Source organism: Leptonotus elevatus, chromosome 2 (assembly GCF_054856555.1).
Source record: "Leptonotus elevatus isolate MCC_2025b chromosome 2, RoL_Lele_1.0, whole genome shotgun sequence".
Lineage (NCBI taxonomy): Eukaryota > Metazoa > Chordata > Actinopteri > Syngnathiformes > Syngnathidae > Leptonotus > Leptonotus elevatus.
The window spans coordinates 26,399,211-26,424,184 of NC_141240.1; the positions used below are offsets into that span (position 1 = coordinate 26,399,211).

Consider the following 24,974-nt stretch of genomic DNA (forward strand, 5'->3'; position numbering starts at 1 on the left):
GGGGCGGGGGTCGACGTCCCCTTTAAATCTCTCACAGTCCTTTAAGTTCCATGCTATGGAGTCATTTCTTTAACATGTGTTCTTTTGTTTATCGGCGCATGTGTACCGTTCCAGAGAAGCTGACCACAAAGAACATGGAACAGCAGAAGAGGATCCAGTATTTGACCAGGACCCCTTTCACTCCTGAGATCAGCATGGCCACAACTGGCGACGGCTGGTTTTCCTCTGCGGAAAAAGGTAAAAACAAAGGAGAGAACGACAAGGGATTCCGACTTTTTACATTCGTTAAGTGATATGAAATCTTTGTGACAAACAACGAAAATGAAATTACGTTCAATAACTTCATCGAGCGATTTGGCCTTCAACCTCTGTTCCTGTCTTTCCTTTAGCTGCTGACGAAACATCAGCCAGAAGCTGAAGCTGTAGAAAACCTGCATACATAGCAACACAAAGCATGCAGAATTAATTTAAATAATATAACGGATTAACTCATGAGGTGCACTTGACTTTTTCTTTGGCTTTTTTTGTGTGTGTGTGAAACGCCACAAAAGGGCAGTAAAAATACAGAGCTAGCCATTGAAAAGGAAATTTCTATGCAAAAAAAGTGAGCAATACAATTACGGCAAGTAAATACTATTACATATGTAAATTAATATGGCCAAGAAGAGGCTAATGTATTGTAAATGTGCTTCACGCATACCATTAACACATCTAGAAAACACCACGAAGTGACAATATCACTCTAGAAGCACCTTTCTGCTTTTTCTTCTCCATATGTCTCTGTCTGATATCTAAAAGGGTGTGTTGTTTAACTTTGTTTTAACAGTAATAATGGTTAACTGTTTATTGCACTTGAATAAAAGCACTTGAGTGTGTTTCGATGCTACTTGAAATTTTGCCTGTACATACAATAAGGTTGTACATAATATACTGTATGTATAATTAGTATGATGTTATGTTATCATGGGATATTTTCTGTTAGATGTTCAGGAAAATTTGGATTTTACCCATTTTGGAAGCAACATAATTGATGAAACGTTTACACTAATTGTGTTCAAACGTTAAATACTGATTACATTATTGCCGTATTAATCTGCTATTTAGGCTAACATTTTTAATCATTTGAATTCCTTAAATATCATTTATAATTCCATTGACATATCACCGTCAATACTATACTTTTTGCTTTGTATTCATTGTACAAATATTACTCGCATAATTAAATATTATTACTTATTGTTTACTGTAAGAGTTAAAATTAAGTAATATCTTGGAGGCCTATTATTTTACAGTATATAGCTTGCAAGAAGTAACAACAACCATAGATACAGCAAAGCAGTATGAGTGTTCCGTTATCTTCACTAAACATGGACTGTGCTCTATCTGACTACATTGTCTTGTCACACGTCAGGAAAGCGATCCTGTCTGACTTTGTCATCCTGTGATTTAATCTAGAGGAAATATCCACCAAGCACAAACCTGCTCAATAGTCTCACCAGTCATTAGTCAATATGAAGCAAACCAGCACTGTTATGTAAAAATGTACAGAATCCTATCTATGACATTTCCATTAACTTACCATATAACAGCATACAAGATAATATTCATTTATTGTTTGTTTTTTTGTTGGATTTTTTTTAAACACATTTATTTTGAATGCCTTTTCAATTTGTTTGTACAGTACTTTCTTATTGGTTGCACATGTAAAGTGTGAATATCGCGCTGTGACAGTTTCATTTACAATGACATCTGACTTTTGTTGATATTTTCTATTTTGTTAATACCACTGTACACACATCTAGACAGTATGCTTGATTTCTAACTAATGTAAACAAAATTCTGACATATATGTGTGGTATTATGATTTGATAAAATGTTATTTTTGTAATTTTTGTACCAAAAAAGCTACTTAAATTTCTTGACATAATACAAATCAATGGCAGATATGGGCAACTGCGACTCCTGACCACATTCTGAGTGGCCCCTTGACTAATTACCCCCAAAAATATAATAATAATTGTTTGTTTTACAAACCCCAAACATCCTCCAGAAAATGCTAATAAGCACATAGTAGCACTGATGAATCTCTGACATGGGGCATATGGCTTGGTATAAGGAGCAAAGCGAGGAGACACAATCTCAAACCTAAAACTATAAAAACGCCGCAAAGTTAAAACACTATAATAACAAAATAATATAATAAAATGAATGTTAAGATAAATAAATAAAATAAATATTACTCAAAGGCTTAATTAAAATGATGGATCCTGAGCCTTTGCTTTAAAACATAAATGATCTATGTAGCCGTGAGGTGCTCTGGCAGTTTGTTCCATAGAACAAACTGGAACAAAACAGCAACAAAAAAACTGGAACAAAACCTTCAACTGAGTGTGTGTCCTAATTTGAGGAATTGCTAAATGGCCAGATCTAGAGTTACTGTAACTTAGAGCCCGCGGGGGTTCATATAGGGTAAAAGCAATTCTGAAAGATAAGACGGTCCCAGACCATCAAGACACTTAAAAAAAAAAACAGTAAAACAACCTTAAAATCGATCGGCATCTACAGTATGAATGTGTATAATTTAATGCTGATCTGACTTAGGTTTGCTCAGCCTTGGCAAAGATTTGCACTCTTCTAAGTGCCACTCTAAACAATACCCAGTTTTAGATAGTTCCTCCTTTCGTGGATTTTTATGTTACCTTAGGTCCCAAGTGGATGCAGGGTGCCGGGTGATAACTGTTCAGGTCAAAGTCCGATATGACAGCCGGAGGCAGACCGGGGTACAGCTCAGCCCGGCTCAAGCGCAACCCGCTGACAAAGCCCAAAACCACGAGGACGGTGCCATACACGGCCAGGAAGGGGGCGGACATCATGGCATATCGCCGTCGGTCTCGCATCATCCAGATGATACAGGACCAGACCAGCAGGGCAAAGGTCAGCCAGTTGTTGTAGGTAATACTCCAAATCTTCAGAGCAGACATGAGTTTATTAGTCTGGACGATTTTTTTTCAATTAATAGATTTTGTTTTTGTTTTTGGTGCTTCCGTAGTTCAAAGCGCTTACACAAACACCATGATGAGAAAAGTGAAAAGCTAGTTTAGAAAAGCAGAGTCAGATTATTGTTAATTTAGCGATTGGGTTGCTACATTTAATGACTTTTCAGCAAGCTCCAGTGACTTAATAAAAAAAAAACACTACCAACTTTAAATCCCACCAAGAAACAAGTGAAAGGAGCAGAATCATTTATACATTGTTTCACACAATAAAACAAGGCATATTAAGGTAGACTTTTGGGTGGTGGGCATTAAATGCTCAAGATCGTTTAAATCTGGTTTGTGTTTTGTTTCTGTCTCATGGAGAAAAAAATAGTAGAAAATATAGTTCAATATTGTTTAATAGAAAGCATTTCTCCTCTCATTTCTGTGCATACCTTAGCAATGAGTCCATTGTTAAAATTCCTGGTCAGGCTTACTGTATAGAACACTAATGACATAATTAGAACACTAAAAACTGTTGGATTTACTCCTTTGGACATTTGGGAGCACTTACGGCTTTGTTCAAGATCCACTCAATTACAAATCTATTTATAATTCATGGTTGATCAATGCCTTCCTACCATCATGATGATGAGGGCGCTGACATAGCTGTGTTTTTGGATCAGTCGACCAAAGATGACCAAACCACTTGGGCCTGAGTCGGGAGGAGATGTTTCTGTCAGACTCGCCAAGGACTGATCAGTCCTCTCCATTTCACCTTGGCTCTCTGTTGCAAGCAGAAACGATGAAGCAGAAAACAACATTAACGAGTATTTTTAACATTCAGTGCAGCAGATAGCCAATGAATGAAAACACCCTTTGAGATATTTGATTGTGTGTACCGTGCATTGGCGAATTTACGCCTTCATAATGTGGGAGAGAGTAACAGTTGGTATAGCCAGCACCACCCAGCAGGCTTCCTTGATCCTCTCCATAGACACCTTGCCACGAATTGCCCCTCATTAAGATCATTGGCTTTGAAAAGAGGACACGAAATGGTGAACATTTGGACCACGTAAATATTTTTTGTGCTAACAATATAATTTAAAATTTGAATTTCTGCACCTCATTAGGTAGATACATTTCCTCTTTTGTGCTGCTCAAAAGCTGAAATTGGGGAGAAAAAAAAACACTTTCCGGGTCATTTCTTTTAACTGTTACATCATTACAGTAAATGCTTCTGTGTAAATAGTGCCAAAATAACTCATCCAAAGAGGATTACTTTTGGTCAACTTTGATTAACAAAAATAAATAAAAATGCCACTCCACTTGTAATGTTAAGCTAAAAACACTGAATTAACTTTTTTTTTGTAATGAACGACAATTACATGATAAGCAGAACTGATGGAAATGTGGGGAAAAAAAGGGAAAAAAAGGGAAAAAAAAGGGAAAAAAAGGGAAAAAAGGGAAAAAAACTTTTTGTCATCAAGAGAAGAAAATTGTGGACATAATTGAAACGACTATGTAGAAGTATAAAGTACGTTATTCCCACTTTCTTCCATAAATCACGCTTTAGTACCTACCGGTAGTTCATATTAAGTAGTATTTCTAACAAGACTAATAATGTAAACAATACAACTTAACATACATTAATGAACACAAACATTCATTACACCTAGCGAAAAGTGATTACTGATGGATAAACATTTGATTGTGTCTAAAATTATTATTCATTCCAATTTTAAGTGTATGGATAATAAACCAAGACAAATATCAACAATACTGCTGTAAACAGCAACTGAACCCTAGTGAACCGAATTGGACAGCTCGGTGGTAAAGTAGCATCAGAAACAAAATACATGATTTGAAGTAATTAAACCAGGACAAACATGCATGTTGTTTACATCCTGCTTATCTCCTGAGATGTATACAACTCTGGAGAAGCTTGGCGGAGCATCTGGAGTGTAGATTGGACTCTCATAAGCGTCAACATTATCCTAAAAAAAAAAAGGAAACACAAGCGTTAATGTTAAAACAAAAAAAGCATGCCATGTCATACTCTACTCTACAGGTGGTGCTGTTCTTAAAAAAGCATGTAGTGTTTCAATTACGGTATTACGGTGTCGCATGTAGTTGGAGCATCTATTTTGCTTTCAGATACTCTGACTTCCTCCTACGTACCAAAATCATTGCAGTTGTGTTCATCTCGGAATGAACGTTAGTCGAGGGTGACCCCAACTCTTGCCTAAAGTCAGCATGGATATGCTCAACTCACTCATGACCCTGAACAAATATACAGAATATACAGAACTGCAATGCCCTACTCTATCAAGCAGATGGTGCTGCTGTAAAAAAACAAAACAACAACAAAAAAGGGATTCAAATGACAGTGTAAATACTCTTGTCTCATAATCATTATTGTACTAATTTCCTTAGAGTGTTTCATAAATCAAAATTTGGTTGCTGCTGTTTCTCCCTGACTTTTCTCTGCTGTGCAGTGCAGTGAAATTAGTATACAGCACAGTACTGTAAATGCCCTTTTACACTATGGACTCGGGTCAATAATAATTGTGCTCTACAAATTCCATCTCGCAATGTTATCATGACGTTCCCATTTTTTTCCTTGAAATTGTTGAGTTAGAAATGTTGAATTATTATTTTTTTCATTTAGCCAAGCAGCACAAAGATAAACACAATGTTGACCAACCTCCTCTGTGGTATGGACCCATTTATGCAGCAGCGTAACCAGAGTGTAATACAGCAGCAGCAGAACAAATGGGTTGATGAAGTCAGGCCAGGTAACATTGGGCTGTAGACCAAGCATGTACGGGTCAGAACTGTTGGTTCGGATCACTCCTGTCATTCCAAACAACCTGTGACATGGACAGACATCCAAAAGGATAAATAAAATACAACACCGAAATCTCAATACAGTACTCTTCTCTGTAGCCAGTGATTGTAGTTTTTGGATAGCGGGAAACCTTGCGTAGATATCATCAGGCGGCACAAGCTGCTGGGACAACGGCAGCTGGTAGACGTAGAGTGCTAGAAGGTGCCCTCCGCAAAAGATGGTCATCATCACACACAGGGAGCTGAAGAGAAGCAGACTGATCGATCGGCCAATCACCCACCACCACACCAGTCCGAGGAAAGTCCCAAAATATACAGCAGAGGTAAGGGACGGAAGTGTGATACCTGGGCATATACATACATAGTATGAAAATTACGTGATATCTGCAACAGCATTTATACAACCGTAACTTTATTGACAAATGTATTGGGACACCCCTAATCAATTAATCTGAGATTCTTTTGAATTTATTTTGTGTGTATATTCGGCATTCAGTTTTCTGCTCCTCTAATATCTTTTAACTTTCTATACATTTCTCTTTTGCTTCTTTTTGGCGCCACGCCAACATTTATGAGTTCAACTGTTTTCAACAAATGAGGGCGGCAGAACAGTATTTTTGAAGGATCAAACATGCAATGATGAGCGTACTGGAATGTTGAAAGTACGTTTTCGGCACTTTGAGAAGTAAAATTTAGGCTCATTAAATCAACAAAGCTATCATAATTATGGCTATAGTCAATATTTTTTCCTGTATTATAGAAATGAGGCAGCAATGAATCTGGCTCTTAAACTCAAACATCTAGCAGAAAGTATTATCAAATGGTAAAAGCTGTTATGGCTGCAAAGGGGGACCACTTCCAGATTTCACATCCTGCAGGTTTAAACAGCAATGTGTCGCAATTATGTTGTATTGTCCAAACAGTATACCGGCTGCACTTTACCTGCCAGTCCCAGTAGCAAAGTGACAACCACTTTCCCTGCTGTGTTCATGATAGCAGATAACAGCAGCCTAAAGCCGGCCGCAAACATCAGCAGCTTCTGAACAAACTGCGGTGGAACGGACTCGACCGGCACCGTGCTCTCATCAGAGCTCTCATCCGAGCTGTCAGAGGTTTCGCTCCCTCCATCTGACTCTGTGTCGGAGGTCTCCAGGTCCTGCCAGGAATCAAAAAAGCAGAGTCATGTTTCGATGTTGATTCCCGATTCGCTTTACCTTCCTGACTCCTTACCTCAGAGTCAGAGGGCGGGATGCCATTTTCGTGGAGATTGACCTGAGGTGCAGCTCGTAGTAGCTTTTTGCAGAGTCTTATTATGAAGAGAGTGGAGACTAGGAGGCTCACGTCTGGTGCCAGGAGGCGCACAATGTTCCCTGGATCGACAGAACTGAATCTAGAAGTGAAGATTTATTTATTTTAATGTGCATCAATGACAGAAACAACCAGAATGTCCATTTTATTCATTAAGGAAGTTTTTTTTAAGTAGAATTTTTAAACTGAACCACGTCAGAGATTGTACCAGTTAGAATTCAAGCAAAATATTAGGGGTAAAAGAAAATGTATTAAAAAAAACTCATGCACCTGACAAGAGGATTAACTCTGCAAGTGTTTGGGGTTGCCTTTTGTTTTTCATGTGTTAAAAAAAAAATATATATATTATTTTGTAGTTGCAATAATTCCAAAAAAAGGAGCATCCTGTACAACTTAGGGATATTAAAAGAAGGACAACATGATCTGACTTAACAACAAAAGTTACCGGAAATAAGTGTGGTTTATTATTCACAGTGCTTTAATTATTATTTTTTTTATATATATTAAAATGTTACTTACAGTTAAATTGTCTTTCGATGGCGACAGTTTGACTCTAAAACTGAATATTTCTTATTCAATAATTCCTTATTGTGTTTTTTTTAATCCAGACAAATTGAAGGTCAACCAGCATCCTGGACTAGTTGTACTGTATGCAATCCAGGTGCATTGAATTCAATGTTATGTGTACATCGGGTAAGATCTTTAAGAATGCACTGAATGTGATCTCATACCTCACAATGCCCACATGGTAGAGGAAATCCTCCCAGTAGCCACTAACTGTTGAAAAGATCATCAGGTGAAGCACAAAAACTGGTCAGGACACTTCATGCTGGCAGGCAGTGATTTTGGAATATTGAAAAAAAATTCACTCCTGTGTTACTCTACCCTGTGGGGTGATGTAGGCGAAAGGGATCTGCATGAAGCACTGCAGGGTGAGGAATATCAAACTAGTGTAGATGATCCTCCTTAGGAACTGCCCTGTGTTACCTAAAGAGAATAATAAAGAAGAAGAAATACGGTTAAATTATTATTATTATTTTTAATCCATCCATTCATCCATTTTCATCACCACTTATCCTGTTCAGGGTCGCAGGGTGCTGGAGAACTAATTGCTAGTCAGTTGCAGCGCACATATAGAGACAAACAACCATTTACATCACACTGTCACTGAGGGGTAACTGAACCCACGCCGCCTGCACACAAGTGAGTGTACCACGACACCATCAGTGGTTACAGAGTAGAACACATTCAAATTAATTGACATGCACTATTTGCAAGTAGGAGGCAAGAGAACTCACATTCTATCATTCTATACCCATGTAGAAGTACAGGCACTTGTGTTTAAAAAAACAAACACTATGGGGAAATAAAAGTAGGCTACTGATTCAACTGTATAGCTTTTACTTTTATAACTTGACACGAGAAAAAAAAAAACAATTTCGGGAGACGGGCATACCTTTGACATAAACACTTGTCCAGAATTTTTTTTTTAATTAAGTTTATCACCAACCCAGCAATCGCTCAGCGGCAACTATCGCTGGGACAGACCTCACCTCTCAAAGAAAATACACAAAAGTAAACTACATTTTGCACCTCCCAGACTTTAGAAAATCAAACTGTAACTTTAAATTAGATAATGATAATGGAAAGAAATACAGTTTACCTGTGTAAAAAAGGCTTTGTCAGAGTTATCAGTGTTCATATCAGTTATCAGTTAAGGTTAAGTGTTCTAATATTTTCAGGTTCTAATAATAACTTTTTTTTCTCCCGTTACATGACTGTAGAATGGATAATGTTATTACCATTGTAGTTCATCATTAAAGTTAAGAATAACTGTGCTTATCTTACTTAACAATGGTGTCAGTTTGACCTCTTAACAGATTATTTCGATGATGACATTTATTGGAATACATTATATTCTATTCTTGAGAGGTCCCACTGTAGCTTAGTTGTGTGTTTATAATGAGAAGGTTAAATGCATTGTACATAGTATTAATGATTCTAGCTGAGCCAGCAAGATTATTATTGATGTTCAGGTTTTTTTTCATACGTAATCTCACATACAGGGATGGTTTCACAAAAACCTGACAAGCACAACTACACATTTACACACATGCAGGATGCTGCATACACACTTGGGCACTTAGGCTGAGGAGAGCAAGCTCATATTAGGAGGGTGAACATCATTGTGGGCTGGATGGAGCTTTAAGAGACTCAAAGACTGAAAGGCAAACAGTTTTTAGATGGACAGTAAAAGAATAGTAGAATGCTGACATCACATGTTTTAATTCCTCACTGTAATTACCAAGCTATGTATAATTGATTTCACTGTTCCAACCACATCCCCTTTACAAAGTGTGTGTGTTTGTGTGCATTTGTGTTTGGAGGGTGGCTTTAAGTTATTAGAATATAGTGAGGAAAATAAGGCAAATCAACACACAAATTCACATCCCAAAGGTTTTGGCACAATTCTCTTGTATCATAGTTCACTATTTCGTGCTATAACACATAGTTAATATTAAACAGACGGTTTATATTAATTTTTGCCAACTAATAGTGAACTAATAGAATCCAACAACCTAATTTCAAAACGCATGCATTATGAAGCACGCTAACTACGGTGCCTCACAGAGACCACACTTCACTAGCCTAGCACCAATTACTACTTTCACTAAGTTTGTCTCCATCTATCAGTAACAGAAAGATGGCGGCGAAACATGTCAGCCTTCTGTAAGATGAGGCACGACCAATGTGGCCCAGAGGGACCACACTCCGCAAGCCTACCACAGTACCACCAATTCTTATTTTCTGTGAGCAAACGAGTATCTCGGCGAGCGACGGCGACTTGGCAACCGGTGAGCCACGCTGAAATACAGACCAAGCCGGATTTAGCCGGAGTAGCTAACAAGCTAGCAGGAGTTAATCAGAGCCATAGGCTGGAGTGGCTAACAAGAGCGGCTAGCGGGAGAAGCTAGTAAAAAAAAAAAAGAAGCTAGTCAATCTTGCGAAAGCAAAAACAGAAGGTGACAAGCGACAGGAGCACGAATCACAATACTCAGCGACGACCAACTGCAGGCCACAGCTGTGGAAGGTAAGCGGTAGTCGACCCATTGGGTCCGACACTCGAAGTTGTCCTTTGGGCATCCGTAGTAGGAGGATGGCGGTGAAACATGGCAGCCTCTTGTAAGGTGAGACTACAGCCATGTAAAATAATTAGTGAATACTAGATCTACGATTATATTTGTAAAAAATACATTTATCACTGACTGTCTCTTTAAGAAAAAGGTGTGGATTGGCTGTACTCTTTCTCAATAAATTGGTTTGGGAAGAAGAAATCATGTAAACATTTTACCCTACTCTCTGCTGTATGAACATTCATATCTATTCAAGTCAAACGCTCATGAGGTTATAAAATTCTGAAGTTGACTAAAATATTTGGGGAAAATGCCCCTCTAAAAAAATGTAAAATTGCTAACTTTGTCAAGCATGATTTCACATGAGACCTCAACATCCAGCCCTCCATTTTCTATTCATACCGCTTAGCCTCATTAAGGTCGCCGGTGAGCTGGAGTCTATCCCGGCTGATTTTGAACGAGAGGCGGGATAAACCCTGGATTGGTTGGCAGCCTTTCACAGAGCTGAGATTTCAGCATATAGTATGTTTTGAGATCATTTACAAGTTACAAATAGAAAGTTACTTACAAAGTTCAGGTAGTGTGATGTTTTACCACAAACAGTGATTAACCTCTTTTTACACTTTTATGACAGTTAAGTGTTGAATAATTATATAATGCATGAGGCGCATCTGGCATGCACTGGCATTATGCAGTGTCGTGTTTACAACTCTATGGCTGTTAAAACAGGTACATTTTGTGATCGCAACAGTTTGAGAGTAAGATTTTTTTGACAGTATACATTCTTAAACATGCTGTTTTTACAAGATGTGTTTAATAAAGACTTCATATTGTCCATGTGTTTCAATATGAGCGTGAATAGTTGTTTGTCTATATTATGAATGGTTATTAACCAGTCCATGGTGTACAACGCCTCTCACCCAAAATCAACTGCGAGATGCTCCAGCTTACCCGTGACCTTAATTAGAAAATTGATGGGTGGACGGATAGATTATTCTAAATTACAGATGTATCTCCACATTTGTACAGTATATTGTCTTTCCAATGGAAACGTTGCTTAAAAACTAGGAGGACTCTCACCTTTCATTGTGAGCAAACTTGGATTTGGCATCAGCGGCAAGGTGAGTACAAACAGGAAGTAGACCACGGACAGTCCATTGTATCGGAAAGCGGCAGCTGTGTTGAGAAAACAGTTTTATTTTTACTCAATCGAGTTCAGCCTTGCGGGAGGGAAAATGCAGATGATTAGAATCACACTGGCTACACTGTGTGTGCACATTACCAAAACATCACTCAACTTGGAAATTAACTCAAATTAATTAAATTAACTTAAATTGGTGCTTCACACAGTTTGACGTTGTGCCATAAATTGTATATTCATACATCACTTTTTAATGAACACTCTACCACCAAATACTTTCAATTGTCGTTTCTTAAGCAGATAACACAAACTTTGATTAGTAGGTCAATAAAAACCCAGAAGACACACATTTATATTAGCATTAAAGTTTAAAAAAATCTGAGAAATAGATAGTGTATAATTATTTACTGAATGAAACAACAAATCACAGGAGCTAATATGAACATTTGTCTTAAAATCTATGATTAATATAAATGTACAATAGCTAATTACCATTACTCATGCTTATTGTATATATTATACTCAGTTACTCATAAAAACATGATGATGATTTTAATGTCTGCAATTGGCTTGTGAGCAGTCCGGGCTGTACCCCGCCTCAGGCACCAAATCAGCCGGGATTAGCTCCAGCTCAACTGCAATCCTAATGGTGATAAGCGCTTTAGAAATTGGACAGATGGATTTAAATGTGTAAACTGCCTCTATCAAAAGAAGTGACTGGACTGCACATTTTACTCAGGAATGTGCTTTTGCTCCTCAGGCTATAATAACTTTCTCTACTCATAAATAAATCTAAAAAACTATACTGTAGAAATTATATTGCAATTTACATTGTGTTCGTGTGTGTGCGCGTGTGTGTGCGTGTGTATGCGAACATGCATTTGTCGGGGATTAGATCATAACCTATTTGTTTTACTGCCATTTTTGTCGTTTTATGCTCTGTTTTCCTGTGAGTCATGCATGATTTATGAGGATTAATTCTGTCCCTGAGTGTGTGTCTTATTCTTTGGTGTTTATTAACAAAACATTAATACAATTATTATTATTCATATATATATCATTATCTGTACATTTTTTATTCACCAATAAATGAAAAAAATGAGAATGCACATTATTTATTGAGTTATATATTAATAACAATAATAATAATAACAACAACTACAATAATAATTAATATTAATACTACTACTACTAATAATAATAATAATAATAATAATACAGCGCCTTTCTCAGTGAGGACGAGCGGTAAAGATGATGTATAACAACAACGCTGCTGCTGCTACTACTACTACTACAATTACTACTAATAATTATAATAATAATAATAATAATAATGTTATGATATTATTGTAATCATCATCATTATTATTATTATTATTATCATAGGCCTGACTTATTTCACACAAGGGCACTTAATATCTCATGAGGGTAATGAAAATGTTGAGGTCAAATAAATTATATTTATCTGCTTACCTTTGTGAACACAAAACTATTATGCTAATTTCTGGTTTCACATGAAAACTCAAATTTGTGCATTTTAATAACCCTCGTTTCTGTCACACGTGTAACACATTGACTTTTACTGAAATTGAGATTGAAATAGTCAGCATTAATGCACTACATGATGATGGATGAACTCTTCTCATTTTTATGATAGATGGGTTAATAAGTTTGTGAAATACTGGATATATGCTGATTAACCTATGAAATAATATTAAGAGTCCCTGGATCCCTGGAAAGACGCTAGTATAAAATGATTTCCATTATTTCCTAAGGGAGACAATTTAATGGAATTAAAACTAATTAGATTCTCACAAATTCAGAAAAATATAGTGAATTATTTCGCTACTCTCTCCGCAATTCAAGCATGACAAGACTCACCAGCGAGCAAGTTGAGTGGCAGAAATAAGTTGTACAGCATCCCGACCACCATGTCCCCAGCCATGACTCCTTCCTCTTTTACGATGCTTATCGTCCTTACTTTTTTTCAATGATGCAATCGTCCTCACAAGCAGGACAACATGGTAAAAGGGTTCATGGTCTCACACATGATCCAAAAAGGAAAGACTGAGCCAGAATAAAGTTTGTGATCCACAGAGCCCAAAGGGAATGAGGAGAGGTCTCCTCTCACGCAGGAGGATGAAGAGTATCTCTGCTGCTCTTCTTCAGTTCCTCTTTCCCCCTCCCTCACCTCTTCTTGCTCTCTTTTTCTCTCAGCGTTACTAATGGCTTGTGACCAAACATCCCTGTTACTACGCTGAAATTGAGGCTAATCTTCCTCGAGGGATAGTCTGCTGTCATTATATCGCCGACAATCATAAATTTATTGCTCGTAAAATAGAGTGACTTGGTGAACTGTTATGGTGATCGTTGCCCTGCGCCATTTGTCTAATTCCTGTGAGTGTTCACTTTCGTCTATCTTTGCATGAAATGAGTTAATTAGCTTTCGGCATTTCTGACCCCATGCTCATAATCACACTGCACTTTTTGTTTGCTTATAGTGGCATAAGGCTGGCTCATCACATTTGAGCTGCAGGGTGAGGGGAAGTGTATCTAATATTCATGGCTGCCAGGCCATTAAGCACTGGTGTGACGACAGAGGAATGATCAATGCTTGGACAAGCAAATCAGATTTTTTTTTTTTTTATACTGAATATTTGAATATAAACATTGCCCCCTTGTGAATATGGTGGAATTTCTATATTGTGTCATTACCAAGTGTGCTACTTCTATTTAGCACAGTCCTTCTAAAATATGGGGGCGGAATCCCTGGGGGAGGCGTGGTGTGATACCAGGTGGGTGTGTGCCGTGTGACTCCGGGGTTTTTTGTTTGGTGGTTAAACTGGAATGAAGTGTAATGGCACATCCACTACAGTAGGTGGCAGTGGTACTCTCATTGTCAGAGTGTGTGCAGGGAGTCTTAATGCTTAGGTGTAGGTTTGCTAGTTTTTTTTGCATCTAACATGCAGTATATGAGGGTAAAGGAAACGCACCTACTGTTATGCAGAGGTGTACTTAAAACAAGTGTTTTCTTCCTTGTGGGTTGCAAAAGAAAATAAGTGACAAGCAATGATTTAGCAGTAGTAATATTGTATTTATGAAAACGATGCTGTGTAGCCGTCGCAGTGTTAAGGGTGTCATTTTAAGCAAATATACACTCTAGACAGAAAAAGTACTGAGACATCCTTCTGGATAGAGAAGACCAGTTGACCAAGACACACCGTTTACTGTTCTGGAAACAGTTTGGGCAAGGCCCTTTACTGTTCCAATGTCCGTAAAGGCAAGCTTGGATGAGTTTGGAGTAGTGATGGGCATGACAGTTATTTTAAGTGAACTGAATCTTTAGAATCAGTTCATTAAAAGGAACTGTTTAAAAGATTCGTTCATCGAATCGATCGTCTACGCATCCCCCACCCCCGCCGGCACGGACGTAAAAAAAACAACAACACACAGTTAATGTTATGTTGCTATATTTGTTGTCATGAGTGTGTTTCTATCAAAAACAAAAGTACGTTCACTCACTGAATCCTTCCTGTACCGGAATTGACAACACGTTCACTCATTGACTCGTTCACTCGCTGATCCGCGTTGGCTAACGCCAATAGCATAGGAGTACGTTCGCCCGTGTCTGACGCAGGCTGCTGATTGGTCGTTCGCGAAGATTGACGACATGAGCGTGGCTGAGCTCAAATGAACTGAGAAAAGAAAAACGAATCACTTCAGGAAGTGATCCGTTCACTCGCGTTCACTGAAAAGATTTGTTCTTTTTGAAGAAAATCTATCTGAACGACACAACACTAGTTTGGAGGGGAAGAACAAACTCATTCGAACTGAGATTGGAGCAGAGCAATATGAGCCTCTCTCAAGGCTGACATTGCATCTCTTCTGGATGAATGGAAAACCGGTTTACGTCACTTTGAAGGAAGCTGCTCTAAAGAGATGACCAAATCCATATTCTATACTTCACACTAATGATCACACGTGACATGCCAAATTGTGTTCATGGAGGACAGATCTTAGATGCATTCATCATTACTGTACACATAAGTCCTCAGCCACCTCTGTCATATGTCTACAAACAGTGTTCAAATCCAAATCCTAAAATAGTTATTGTGCTCAAGGAGCTTAAGTATCTGTGGAGAGGTTCAAATCATTAGACCTTGGCCAACAGTGACATCATCCTATATTTTGTTCCCTTCAGTTCTGAAAAAAGTACATCCCTCATTTTACCTGTTGCAATCCTTCACTCACTGATTCCACAGGCGATAATTAAGCCTCGGTCTGCTCAGCCCACTCTAATCAGTAAACTGTAGCTACACACTACGTAGTCCATGAGGATTCCTGTTTTGACAATCCAAGTTGGTGTTACGCACAGTGTTGGAAGAGTGCTGCCACCTTGTGTATAATGGACCTCAAAGCAATACAATTTTGGTCCTGGTCTGAATGATAATTTTCTCTCCATGATAGATGCCTGACCAAAATCAGGTCCAGTTACTGTTATGTATGTACAGTACACGGCTTAAGGTGCCCGTAACGTTAAGGTCTGTGAAAACAAGACCAGGAACACCAATACAGAGTTGGATCTTGGTCTATCTGGAATGCCAAACACTACGGGTCAGTAATTCCATTAACCCTCACCCTGAGGAAGCATAGTCACCGGAAGATTACTGAGTCTTAAGCAAGGTGCACACATATTGACATTAAGCCTAATACAAACAGTATCCTATGCAATCAAAATCAGCACAGACCAGTTCCTTGGATGTATGTAAAATACTTTCTGGAGCAATTATCCTGGTGTGAGGTGTGATGAGTGATTTTTTTGCCCTTAATCTGCTTGATCGAGGGAGTCAACCTTAAATGATAAACCTGATCGATATTTACAATTATAAATCCTGTCGTGAGAAGTCAACACCAAGTTTGATCGAGCCATAAACTCTGTGATTGTGATGAGAAACGTAACGATAGGCAATTAAGAAGCCACCTGATGCTCACACTGTTGCCGGACACAAATAGAGTTTGTTGAGTGTTTGTATGACAAGTCTCACAAGCCATTCACCATAATAACAATGGTATGGTGAAAAGTTTGCAACTACATCATGAAAGGAAGTTTGACGATTATATCAATGACGATAAATATCGCCCACCCTTAGCAGCTAATGCCAGTATTGGAATCTGTCGAGCTTACTCTGAATGATCAGTATCGGAATCAGCAGCACAAAAAAACCTGAACGTATACCACTCCTAGTTAATATGTTAAAAATTGGAGTGTACCGAGTGGCGGCCTGTGCCTGGGCACTTGCCTGACTTAATGCACTTTTTAATAACATCAGTATGACAAAGAAAACCAACAATATATTACAATACTGTACAATAACACAGTATATCAATTAGCCAGTACCTCAATGATCATGTTAAATATGTAAAAATTTCTACCAGTCTATTTTGAATCAACCAACTTGTTGATATGTAAACTACAGCCGCCGCCATCCCGTCTCGCTTCAAAGCAGTTTACCTCAGGTAACATCTTTTCAACTCACAGCACACATTCGAATTAGAGGGATAGAGAAGAAAGCTAAATCCACCATTCAAGCCATATTGACCCTGCATTCTGACCTTTTAGTTTACAAAAGCTTTTGCAACCCGGAAGTGTGACGTCATAGCGAGGACGCTGACGCCTGGTCACATGACCATGAAACCAATGGCCTCTGGTCCCAGCACTACAACGTCACAATCTCTCTCTCTTTCTCTCTCTCTCTCTCTCTCTCTCTCTCTCTCTCTCTCTCTCTCTCTCTCTCTCTCTCTCTCTCTCTCTCTCTCTCTCTCTCTCTCTCTCTCTCTCACTCTCTCTCTCTCTCTCTCTCTCTCTCTCTCTCTCTCTCTCACTCTCTCTCTCCTTCCCAGGGTTCAATGAGCGCGGCGTGGCCCCACCCCGTCTCTCGCAGATTCTTGCCTAGCCCACCCTCAATGTAGGCTCCTGTTCTCGGAAAAGAGAGAGCGAGACAACATGTGGGAGAAGTAGAAGAAAAAAAGAATAAGCTCCAAGAAGAATCACTACTTCCCTCGTTTTTCGACCTCCACAAGCCTTGGCCCGGCAGCTGAGCGACGACGGCGGTGGAAGAGGAGGAGTAGGGCGGCCTAGGCGGCGCGAATGTGCTGCTACGACTAGCTAGCGTGTGTGCTTTTTTTTCTTTTCTAGTCAATGTAATTGCACATGCAGTGTGCTAGCCTGTATTTTTTATTTTTTTGCGACCGACCTCGGAACTATGGGGGAGAAAAATGCATGTATGCGTACGAACGTACGTGTGAGTGCAAGTACAGGCCTCATGTAGGCTCCTCTCAGTCCAGTCTGACAGCCAGCTGCTTTTCACCCTAACAACAAACCTGGAGACATTTTGAGGCTGCTCCCCTCCACCTCCACACACATACACACTTCACGCCTCCATTTTCTGCTTTAATTGTGACTCGGGATTATTCACGTGTTGAATTTGGACCCGAACCGGCCAGAAGAAAAGTGTCACGGTGCGGGATCGTTTGTGATGTGAGGGGCTGATAACACCAAGCCAGGGACATACACGCTCGAGACCCCGGAGGAGGGCCCCCTTCTTTTGGAGAAGAAAAAACAGCAACCCGAATAAGGAATAGAAATCGGGGATCTGTGTTCGGAACCGGCCCAGAAGGCTGTGGCTGTTGCTGTCTGGCTCAGCTAGCTGAGGAGAAGTGGTCCGGAAGCAATGAAAATATCTCATATGTAGCTGTAGTTGGGTGTTCTTCCTTTACTTCCTACTGGCGGGGCCCTTATCAACAAGACCACCGCCGAACAGAACCAATTGGATTGGCAAAAAAAATGCGTGTTTTGAAAGGAGGCTTGGGACCAAGCCGCGTTACCATGCGGGTGAGGGCCACACTCACGCCGATTTGCGCTCCCTTTTGCGAGCAGCAGTGAGACGCAAGACCCGGGCTTTGGCTCATGCACACCGGGCTTTTCTTCTGCTCCCCGTTCTTCTTCTCCGAGGCCAACCACAACTTTCGCCGTTGTCGATATTTCAAGTCATCGTTGTCATTTGTTGAGACACAAGTAACGTCAAACTGAAGGGTGGGAAAAGCCACGGAAAAAAAGAGAAAGGGGATCCGGCCTTGTCGGTGGCGTCAGCAGCTCCGATTGCTCCCATTTTGGGGGACAACAAAACTTCCTCTACGGACATAAATTACAAATATTCTGTATCTGGGCTGAGAGGCTACCGTTTTTTTTTGTTTTTTTTACCAGGCCATTGGGGGACATTTCTTCGTGTTTGTGGCTCTCCTACCTAACCCTTGGGTCAAACGTGGGCTCTAGACTGATGTCCACGTTAGAGATATTTATTTATCTACCAACACTCGTGTATACTTAGATCACCTTTTCCCTCCCCTTGGACTCCCCTTTTTTTGTTTTGCTTTTCCCTGAGGGAAGATGGGTTGTTTGGGCAACAGTAAGACTGAAGACCAGAGAAATGAGGAGAAGGCCCAGAGAGAAGCAAACAAAAAGATAGAGAAGCAGCTCCAAAAGGACAAACAAATCTACAGAGCAACACACAGACTATTGCTGTTAGGTAAGTGGTTTCATTTCTTGGATCAGTGCAAATGCCATCTTGCAAAACAGTGGTATGGCCAAAATCCAGCTACCAAACTAATATTCAGTGGGTGATTGGCGACAATGTGGTGATCAATTAACAGTCTTTTTCATAGTGTAAGCAAATGTTTCTGTTTACTAACACTTTTACTATGTGAGATGTTATTGTTTTGGTTATACAGTAGCCACTCGTATAATTTGAGTGTTGCCAACACAACTCTGTGGAAGTGAACAGACACAACATGTGGTTGTGTGTGTTGGGCGGTGGGCTGGGGCTCCACGTTACATACGAGTTTCTTGACCGCCTCCCCTCCATTAACTCCTCCTCTCCATGTTCATTTAGACCTCAATGTTTTTTTGGTCTACTTTTTTTTTTTAATACAAACAACAAATATGACAGACCATGGCGTGAAAGACACACCCATATTATGTTGCGGAGGAAGTTGTGGCGACTTGAACAAAGCAGAAGGGCAGGATTCACATGAAAAGAAAAATGTGCTTGGTTGTCTAACATAACTGACATTTTTCTCTTACATTTGTTTTGATTTCACCCAAGAGCTTTGCCATTGATAAACAGATTCAAACTCAAGAATAAAATTAACATTGTGCTGAATGAACTTTCGAGTTGTTCCAAAAATTTCTCTTTTGAAGTGCAGGACCTTCACTACATGATGAAAGGCCAGATTATAGACAGAAAGGCAATGTTGTTGACATCCCACTGCAAAGCATTTGCTAGTGTCCAATCAGATAGACCTTTGATCACATGATCGATATTTTGCTTGGCCAAAATGGCCACCATTTTGGAGGTTGAGATCTGGAGGATAAGATGGCAAAAACGAGGAGACCTATTTATGTTTGTAGGGATGCACGATAATATCGGTAGCCGATAATTATCGGCAATTATCGACCAATTTGACATCATACAGATAAACCAGATAATAAAGAAAGCCGCCGATAATATTAGTTCTGGTTGTGGCTCAAGTTGTGCCCAATTCCTCAACCGCTCCCCATTTCTAAGGTAGTGTCGCATATTTGTGACGTCATAATGCGCGCAACCTCGTGTTCACAAGAAGATGCATTGCCGTCGCCAGTGTGGGCTTTCTTTACCGGGTCTCCTCAAAATGTTACCTCGCAGTTTTTTGTTGCATTTTTAAAACATGACTTTTTTTGTTTTGGCAAACTCAAAATGAGTTACTGGTTGTCTTTGAAGGAGACATATCAATAAAATTCAGCTTCATGGTGCTTTATACTATGTTTCAATGTATTTGTACATGTTAGACTTATAGTCAGACGCGAAAGTATATTTGTAATCAAGTTACTTTTGCAAACAATTATCGGCTTACTTATCGGTCAGGAGTGGTCCCTTTCTCTATTGCTTTGTGGAAATAAAGGAGAGAGAGAAAAAGAGTAGTCTTTCAATCATGCGTGTTGATTCTACAAAAGTAGAATGGAGCAGATCATGATGGAACATTTTAGCATATTTAATTAATTTGAGCATTGTCTTCTTTGTTAGTCAAGTTAATATGCTATACGAGTATAATAATAATCAAAATAAAGAATAAACCTGCATTTGTAAAATGTAATTTTCATAACATTCACCACAAAAACTCTGGAGCTCCTTTGAATAAGTTCTCTGTAAACAACATGTATAGACAGCATGAACAAAACACTAAAGAGAATAATAATCAGACCTGCTATAGTATTTTTATTTTATTTTCATCAGTCATCAGTGATTGGGAAAATAAATAATAGAATTTCCACGTGTACCCCCTGCAATGTGCTCACGTAGGACTAGTCATCGCTGTTTGGTGCACTGAAGGTTTTTTTTCTATGGAGATTTGAGATGTCCTATTGTGTGAGTGGTCATTGATCGCACCTCGAGTCTGCTGCCGAACGCGAGTATGAGTACTTTTCTTTTGCTTCTCCACGCAGCTATTGGTCGTTAATTACAAGCACCTGTTTATAAAGCTGAAATATAAGTGTGTCGTTTGTGTCTTTAAATGAAAAGACTGTCCGTAGTAATCATGCGTAGTAGTGTGACATTGTGTGCGCGCTCCCGCGGAAGGGGATACGATTTTTTTCGTGGGTAAGTACATTGGCATAACACCTGTTAACTGGGCACTCTCGGCCCCGCGTTTTGCTCCGCTATGTGGAAGAATTTATTTAATTTCACTCAATATGGGCTCCAGGAGAGGAATGCAAATTCACACGGGGGACGAACCAACAATCCTGACTACGCACTAGGCCGGGGTTCACCAATTCTGGTCCTCGAGGTCCAGAGTCCTGCATGTTTTAGATGTTTCCGCCTACCAACACGTACCTGATAAAAAAGATAGGGATCGTTATCAGGCATGCTGATGTGCTAGTGCGCGGAAACATCTAAAACCTGCAAGACTCCGGACCTCGAGGACCGGAATTGGTGAACCCTGCACTAGGCACTCTCGCCCGCCCTCCAGACGCTCTTGGCCTTTGTCTTTAGCTCCGCGTACGTCCCAAAAAATTTAATTTACACTCTGTGTGGGTGAAAGAAGAGGAACACAAAATTTACAAACTTTTATTTTAAATATTACATACTGATATTATTATAATTACTATGATTCTGATTTTTTACAAGCTTGATTTTTTTTTTAGGTGCGCCCCCATCCCCCAGGCAGTTGATGCCCGACGAGCAGTGCATGATAAGTGTATGCTCGAGCGCTTTGTCGGGATACTACATAGTAGACAGACTGAAATGGTCTATTGACGTTGTCAAATGAGAATAAAGCTCAACATTCTGTTTAAATAATGTCAAATTGGTTAATTATTTAAATGTTGTAAATTAGTGATAGATTTGTGGACGCAGATACATTTCAAAGCTATAAGTAACAAAGCTATATATTATTAATAATTTTGATAATATTGATAACTTGACAACAAGCAATGGTGCATCGCGTTGTTTTGTTGTTGGGCTAAAAGTTGTTTCACTAGAGTGCTAATGTTGCTAAAGCTAAGCGGCAGCGAGCCGAGCACCCTAATTCACAGAAAAACTCCAATTGACGTTAAGCTGTTTAATGACACTCCAGTTGGCGTTAACTGTAAAACGAAACACACGACAAGAAGAATTAGATCCACTGTATATTTAATTACAGAACATGCTTCATTCTTATCACATCGCTAGCCTACCTCTAAAGTTAAAGTCAATGGAGGATTAAATTGCTAACGGGAAATTAGCATTGACTTTGGGAGTGATATTTCTTCAAATAAGGAATATTCACACACAAATGCTGTGGAAACGCATACCCACAAGTAAGATAACACTACTCAAAAGCACAAATGTATTCCCAATCAGTGAAAAACAAGTTATTTGAATAAAATTAAATCACAACTTTCTTCTGTTCTCATTGCAAGTGGTACACAATAGATACATGGCACCACACTCCCCCTAGGTGGCCAAAACGCACAGGAACAGTCAGTATTTGTTTTTAATGCTAGTTTTTTATACAGTATTCTTATTTTATTTACTAATCTAATTTCTCACTGTCCTTTTAAGTCATATTTAAAGCTGAGTTTTTAAAGATTCAAAACATTTTCTTACTTCAAAAATTCAAGGATACAAATATCCAAACTCCAAAGACTTTAGTTTTTGTCATACCAACACACATTTCCACATAACATTGCACAAAATACAATCCCTGAGGTCCCAGGTTAGCCCTCTAGGACTTGCGAAAAAAACATAAGATAAAATAAATACGATAGCTGGTACGGTAATTCTGAAGTTTGAAAATTAAGACATTGACATTCACGTGGTATTTGCAAGGTTATTTTAGACATGACAAAAAGAATAGTGTTCAAGAATAAAGTGTTCTATGTGTCGTGAAGCAATGAATGGGCGTAAAGCTATGATCATAGTTATGAGTAGTTAAGTTTTAGTAGTTAAAGAAATATTGAAGTTTTAAAATCAATGAATAATTGTTTTATTAATTGTGATTTCAATCTCAATCAAAATATTTGTTGTTATTATTTTTTCCATAATCGTCCAGCCCTACACGAATCATTTAAAGTTACGGCTAGCTGTGTGTGCAAATGCATTTGTATAGTTTCCAACCTTAGATTAAATTTCTAATTTACAAGTGTTGCAAGTTGCCCTGTTGTTATTTTTTCTTTTAAATGTCACCAAACTTTTGAGTCTTGGGCGCCACGTTTCTTGCTGGCTGCGCAAATAAATAGCGTTGCCAGTGAAATCAATAAGAGAATTGTTTGCAAAAACGGCAAATGATGGGAGCCAGTTCTCAACAAGAATAGTTTTTTTCCCGGTTTACTTCTCCCTAATTATTGCAGCCAAACATTGCACAGTAATACACCATTATTTGAAGATGGCTATTACCGTAATTTCCGGACTACAAAGGGCACCTGATTAAAAGGCAAAACAGCTAAATTAAGCCATTGTTTTGCTTTTGAAAAGGTGGAGTGCCATACTTGGCCAACCAGCACAGGCTCTATTGATTTGTCTTTAACTCGTTTAACTGTCTTAACAGTTACGTTGAGCTACATCTATACAGTCCGCCATAAGCCAGCATGGAAATAGGAGTTCATAACATAAAGGTGATCAAAAATATTTTTTCCCCATTTTCAGTCAAGGACATCAGTATAATGAATGTCTGTAGTTGTCGTCACTCAGTACATGAAACTAATCAAACATGCTATTGTTTGTAAAAAAAGAAAAGTTGGCCGATTTAGATAATGCTTAAACTTAACTAAATCCACAGATTTCTTCAAACAACACTAAATAGACATTGCACTGTGAACCCACTGGCGGTTCATATACAGTATGTGACCATCAGTCATTACAATGTAGTGGTTTTGTATGTTTTTTGCATCTCATGGTTTCATATTTGATGTTGGACATAGCACAGTTGACAGTGGTCCTACTGGAGATGTTTCTTCTTCTACGCAGCACAGGAAAGGACATTAAGAAGGGAGAGAGACAGTAGGGCTGACATTGTTACATGAGGTCATCGGTCATATTTCAGAGCATGATGTTATGAGTTGAGATGGAATGAGCGGCAGCTTGCTGGGCCACTAAAGTGCTCGGCCGAGCATCAAACGGTTCCATGGTCACATCACGCGCTTGGCCCCCACAAATTCAGCTCATGGATAGAAAAAGCAAAACTGCTGCTGCTAAGGATTGTGATGGGCATTAGATTACTGTTCTTTAAGATTCAATTCAATTAAGAAGAACAGGGCAATGCAGATGGGAAAGATATGAACTCTTTGACATACCTGTACTGTACTAGTGGGCAAAGACGTAGCATCTGGGGAAGTTTGTCACCCCGCTTACCAGAAGGGATGACTGCATGGCCCCGCAACCTTTGATAACTAGTATCTGGATGTTTAAATCGATGGAACAGCCAAGTTCAGCTTGTCACTACAGTTAGAAACTCTAAAACCGACTAAAAGAGAACTCAGACTTACCAAGAATGAAGAAGTCTAAAAATGTACTGTTTGGCTGGTATACTTTTGCGCTCCAGTCATGAGTGTGGCAGCAATGGACCTTATATCCATGCCAACTGTCACATAAAGGTTAGTTTTTATGACCACATTTTCATCTGCGCCCTTGGACCCCAATGCAAGCGGCCCATAACTGTAAAAAGTGATTGAGTGCTTTCCTCATTGTTATAGGTTCCTCCTTTACCCATGTACCACCCCTCTAAAAAGTTTCTGCATAGTTCAGCTTCAACAATCTTGTTACTGTATTTGTTTGGAGCTTTAATAGCTATAAATTGTGTAATAATAAATAATACAATTCAAAGATGATCAAGTCTAGCTATATAATCAAATTTTTCTGATTACTGCATCTAGCAAAGAAATCCGGTTATGTAATACGTATTATCTCAGCCGTGAGCTTGCACCTCTGTCCTGGCCTGTAGAAGAAAAAAAGTGTCTATCATGTGAAAAGTCTTTTCTTTTTTTTTTTTTTTTTT

At 39.0% G+C, this 24,974-nt stretch overlaps 2 protein-coding genes across 4 annotated transcripts in view; one reads left to right on the forward strand and one right to left on the reverse strand.

Moving 5' to 3' along the window:
• Positions 1-13,421, reverse strand: part of LOC147179389 (piezo-type mechanosensitive ion channel component 2) — a 40,417-nt gene extending 26,996 nt beyond the window's left edge. For 2 of the 3 annotated variants that reach the window (XM_086069639.1, XM_086069638.1), the window contains exons 1-15: positions 13,290-13,421; positions 11,348-11,443; positions 8,019-8,120; positions 7,865-7,910; positions 7,056-7,215; positions 6,768-6,981; positions 5,957-6,170; positions 5,683-5,848; positions 4,880-4,972; positions 4,101-4,142; positions 3,878-4,010; positions 3,617-3,762; positions 2,700-2,966; positions 332-431; positions 107-225 (exon numbers count right to left, since the gene is read on the reverse strand). In XM_086069639.1, coding sequence (XP_085925765.1) covers positions 107-225; positions 332-431; positions 2,700-2,966; positions 3,617-3,762; positions 3,878-4,010; positions 4,101-4,142; positions 4,880-4,972; positions 5,683-5,848; positions 5,957-6,170; positions 6,768-6,981; positions 7,056-7,215; positions 7,865-7,910; positions 8,019-8,120; positions 11,348-11,443; positions 13,290-13,353 — 1,962 coding nt within the window. In that variant the 5' untranslated portion in view covers positions 13,354-13,421. Of the gene's footprint in view, positions 1-106; positions 226-331; positions 432-2,699; positions 2,967-3,616; positions 3,763-3,877; positions 4,011-4,100; positions 4,143-4,879; positions 4,973-5,682; positions 5,849-5,956; positions 6,171-6,767; positions 6,982-7,055; positions 7,216-7,864; positions 7,911-8,018; positions 8,121-8,202; positions 8,458-11,347; positions 11,444-13,289 lie in introns of those variants that run through there. The other variant, XM_086069640.1, reaches the window with a different exon arrangement.
• Positions 13,422-17,294: 3,873 nt separating this feature from the next.
• The window catches only part of gnas (GNAS complex locus), a 28,816-nt gene continuing 21,136 nt past the window's right edge, over positions 17,295-24,974 (forward strand). Inside the window, exon 1 of the mRNA XM_086069642.1 lies at positions 17,295-18,994. Within this exon, the coding sequence (XP_085925768.1) occupies positions 18,856-18,994 (139 nt within the window). The 5' untranslated portion in view covers positions 17,295-18,855. The remainder of the gene's footprint in view (positions 18,995-24,974) is intronic.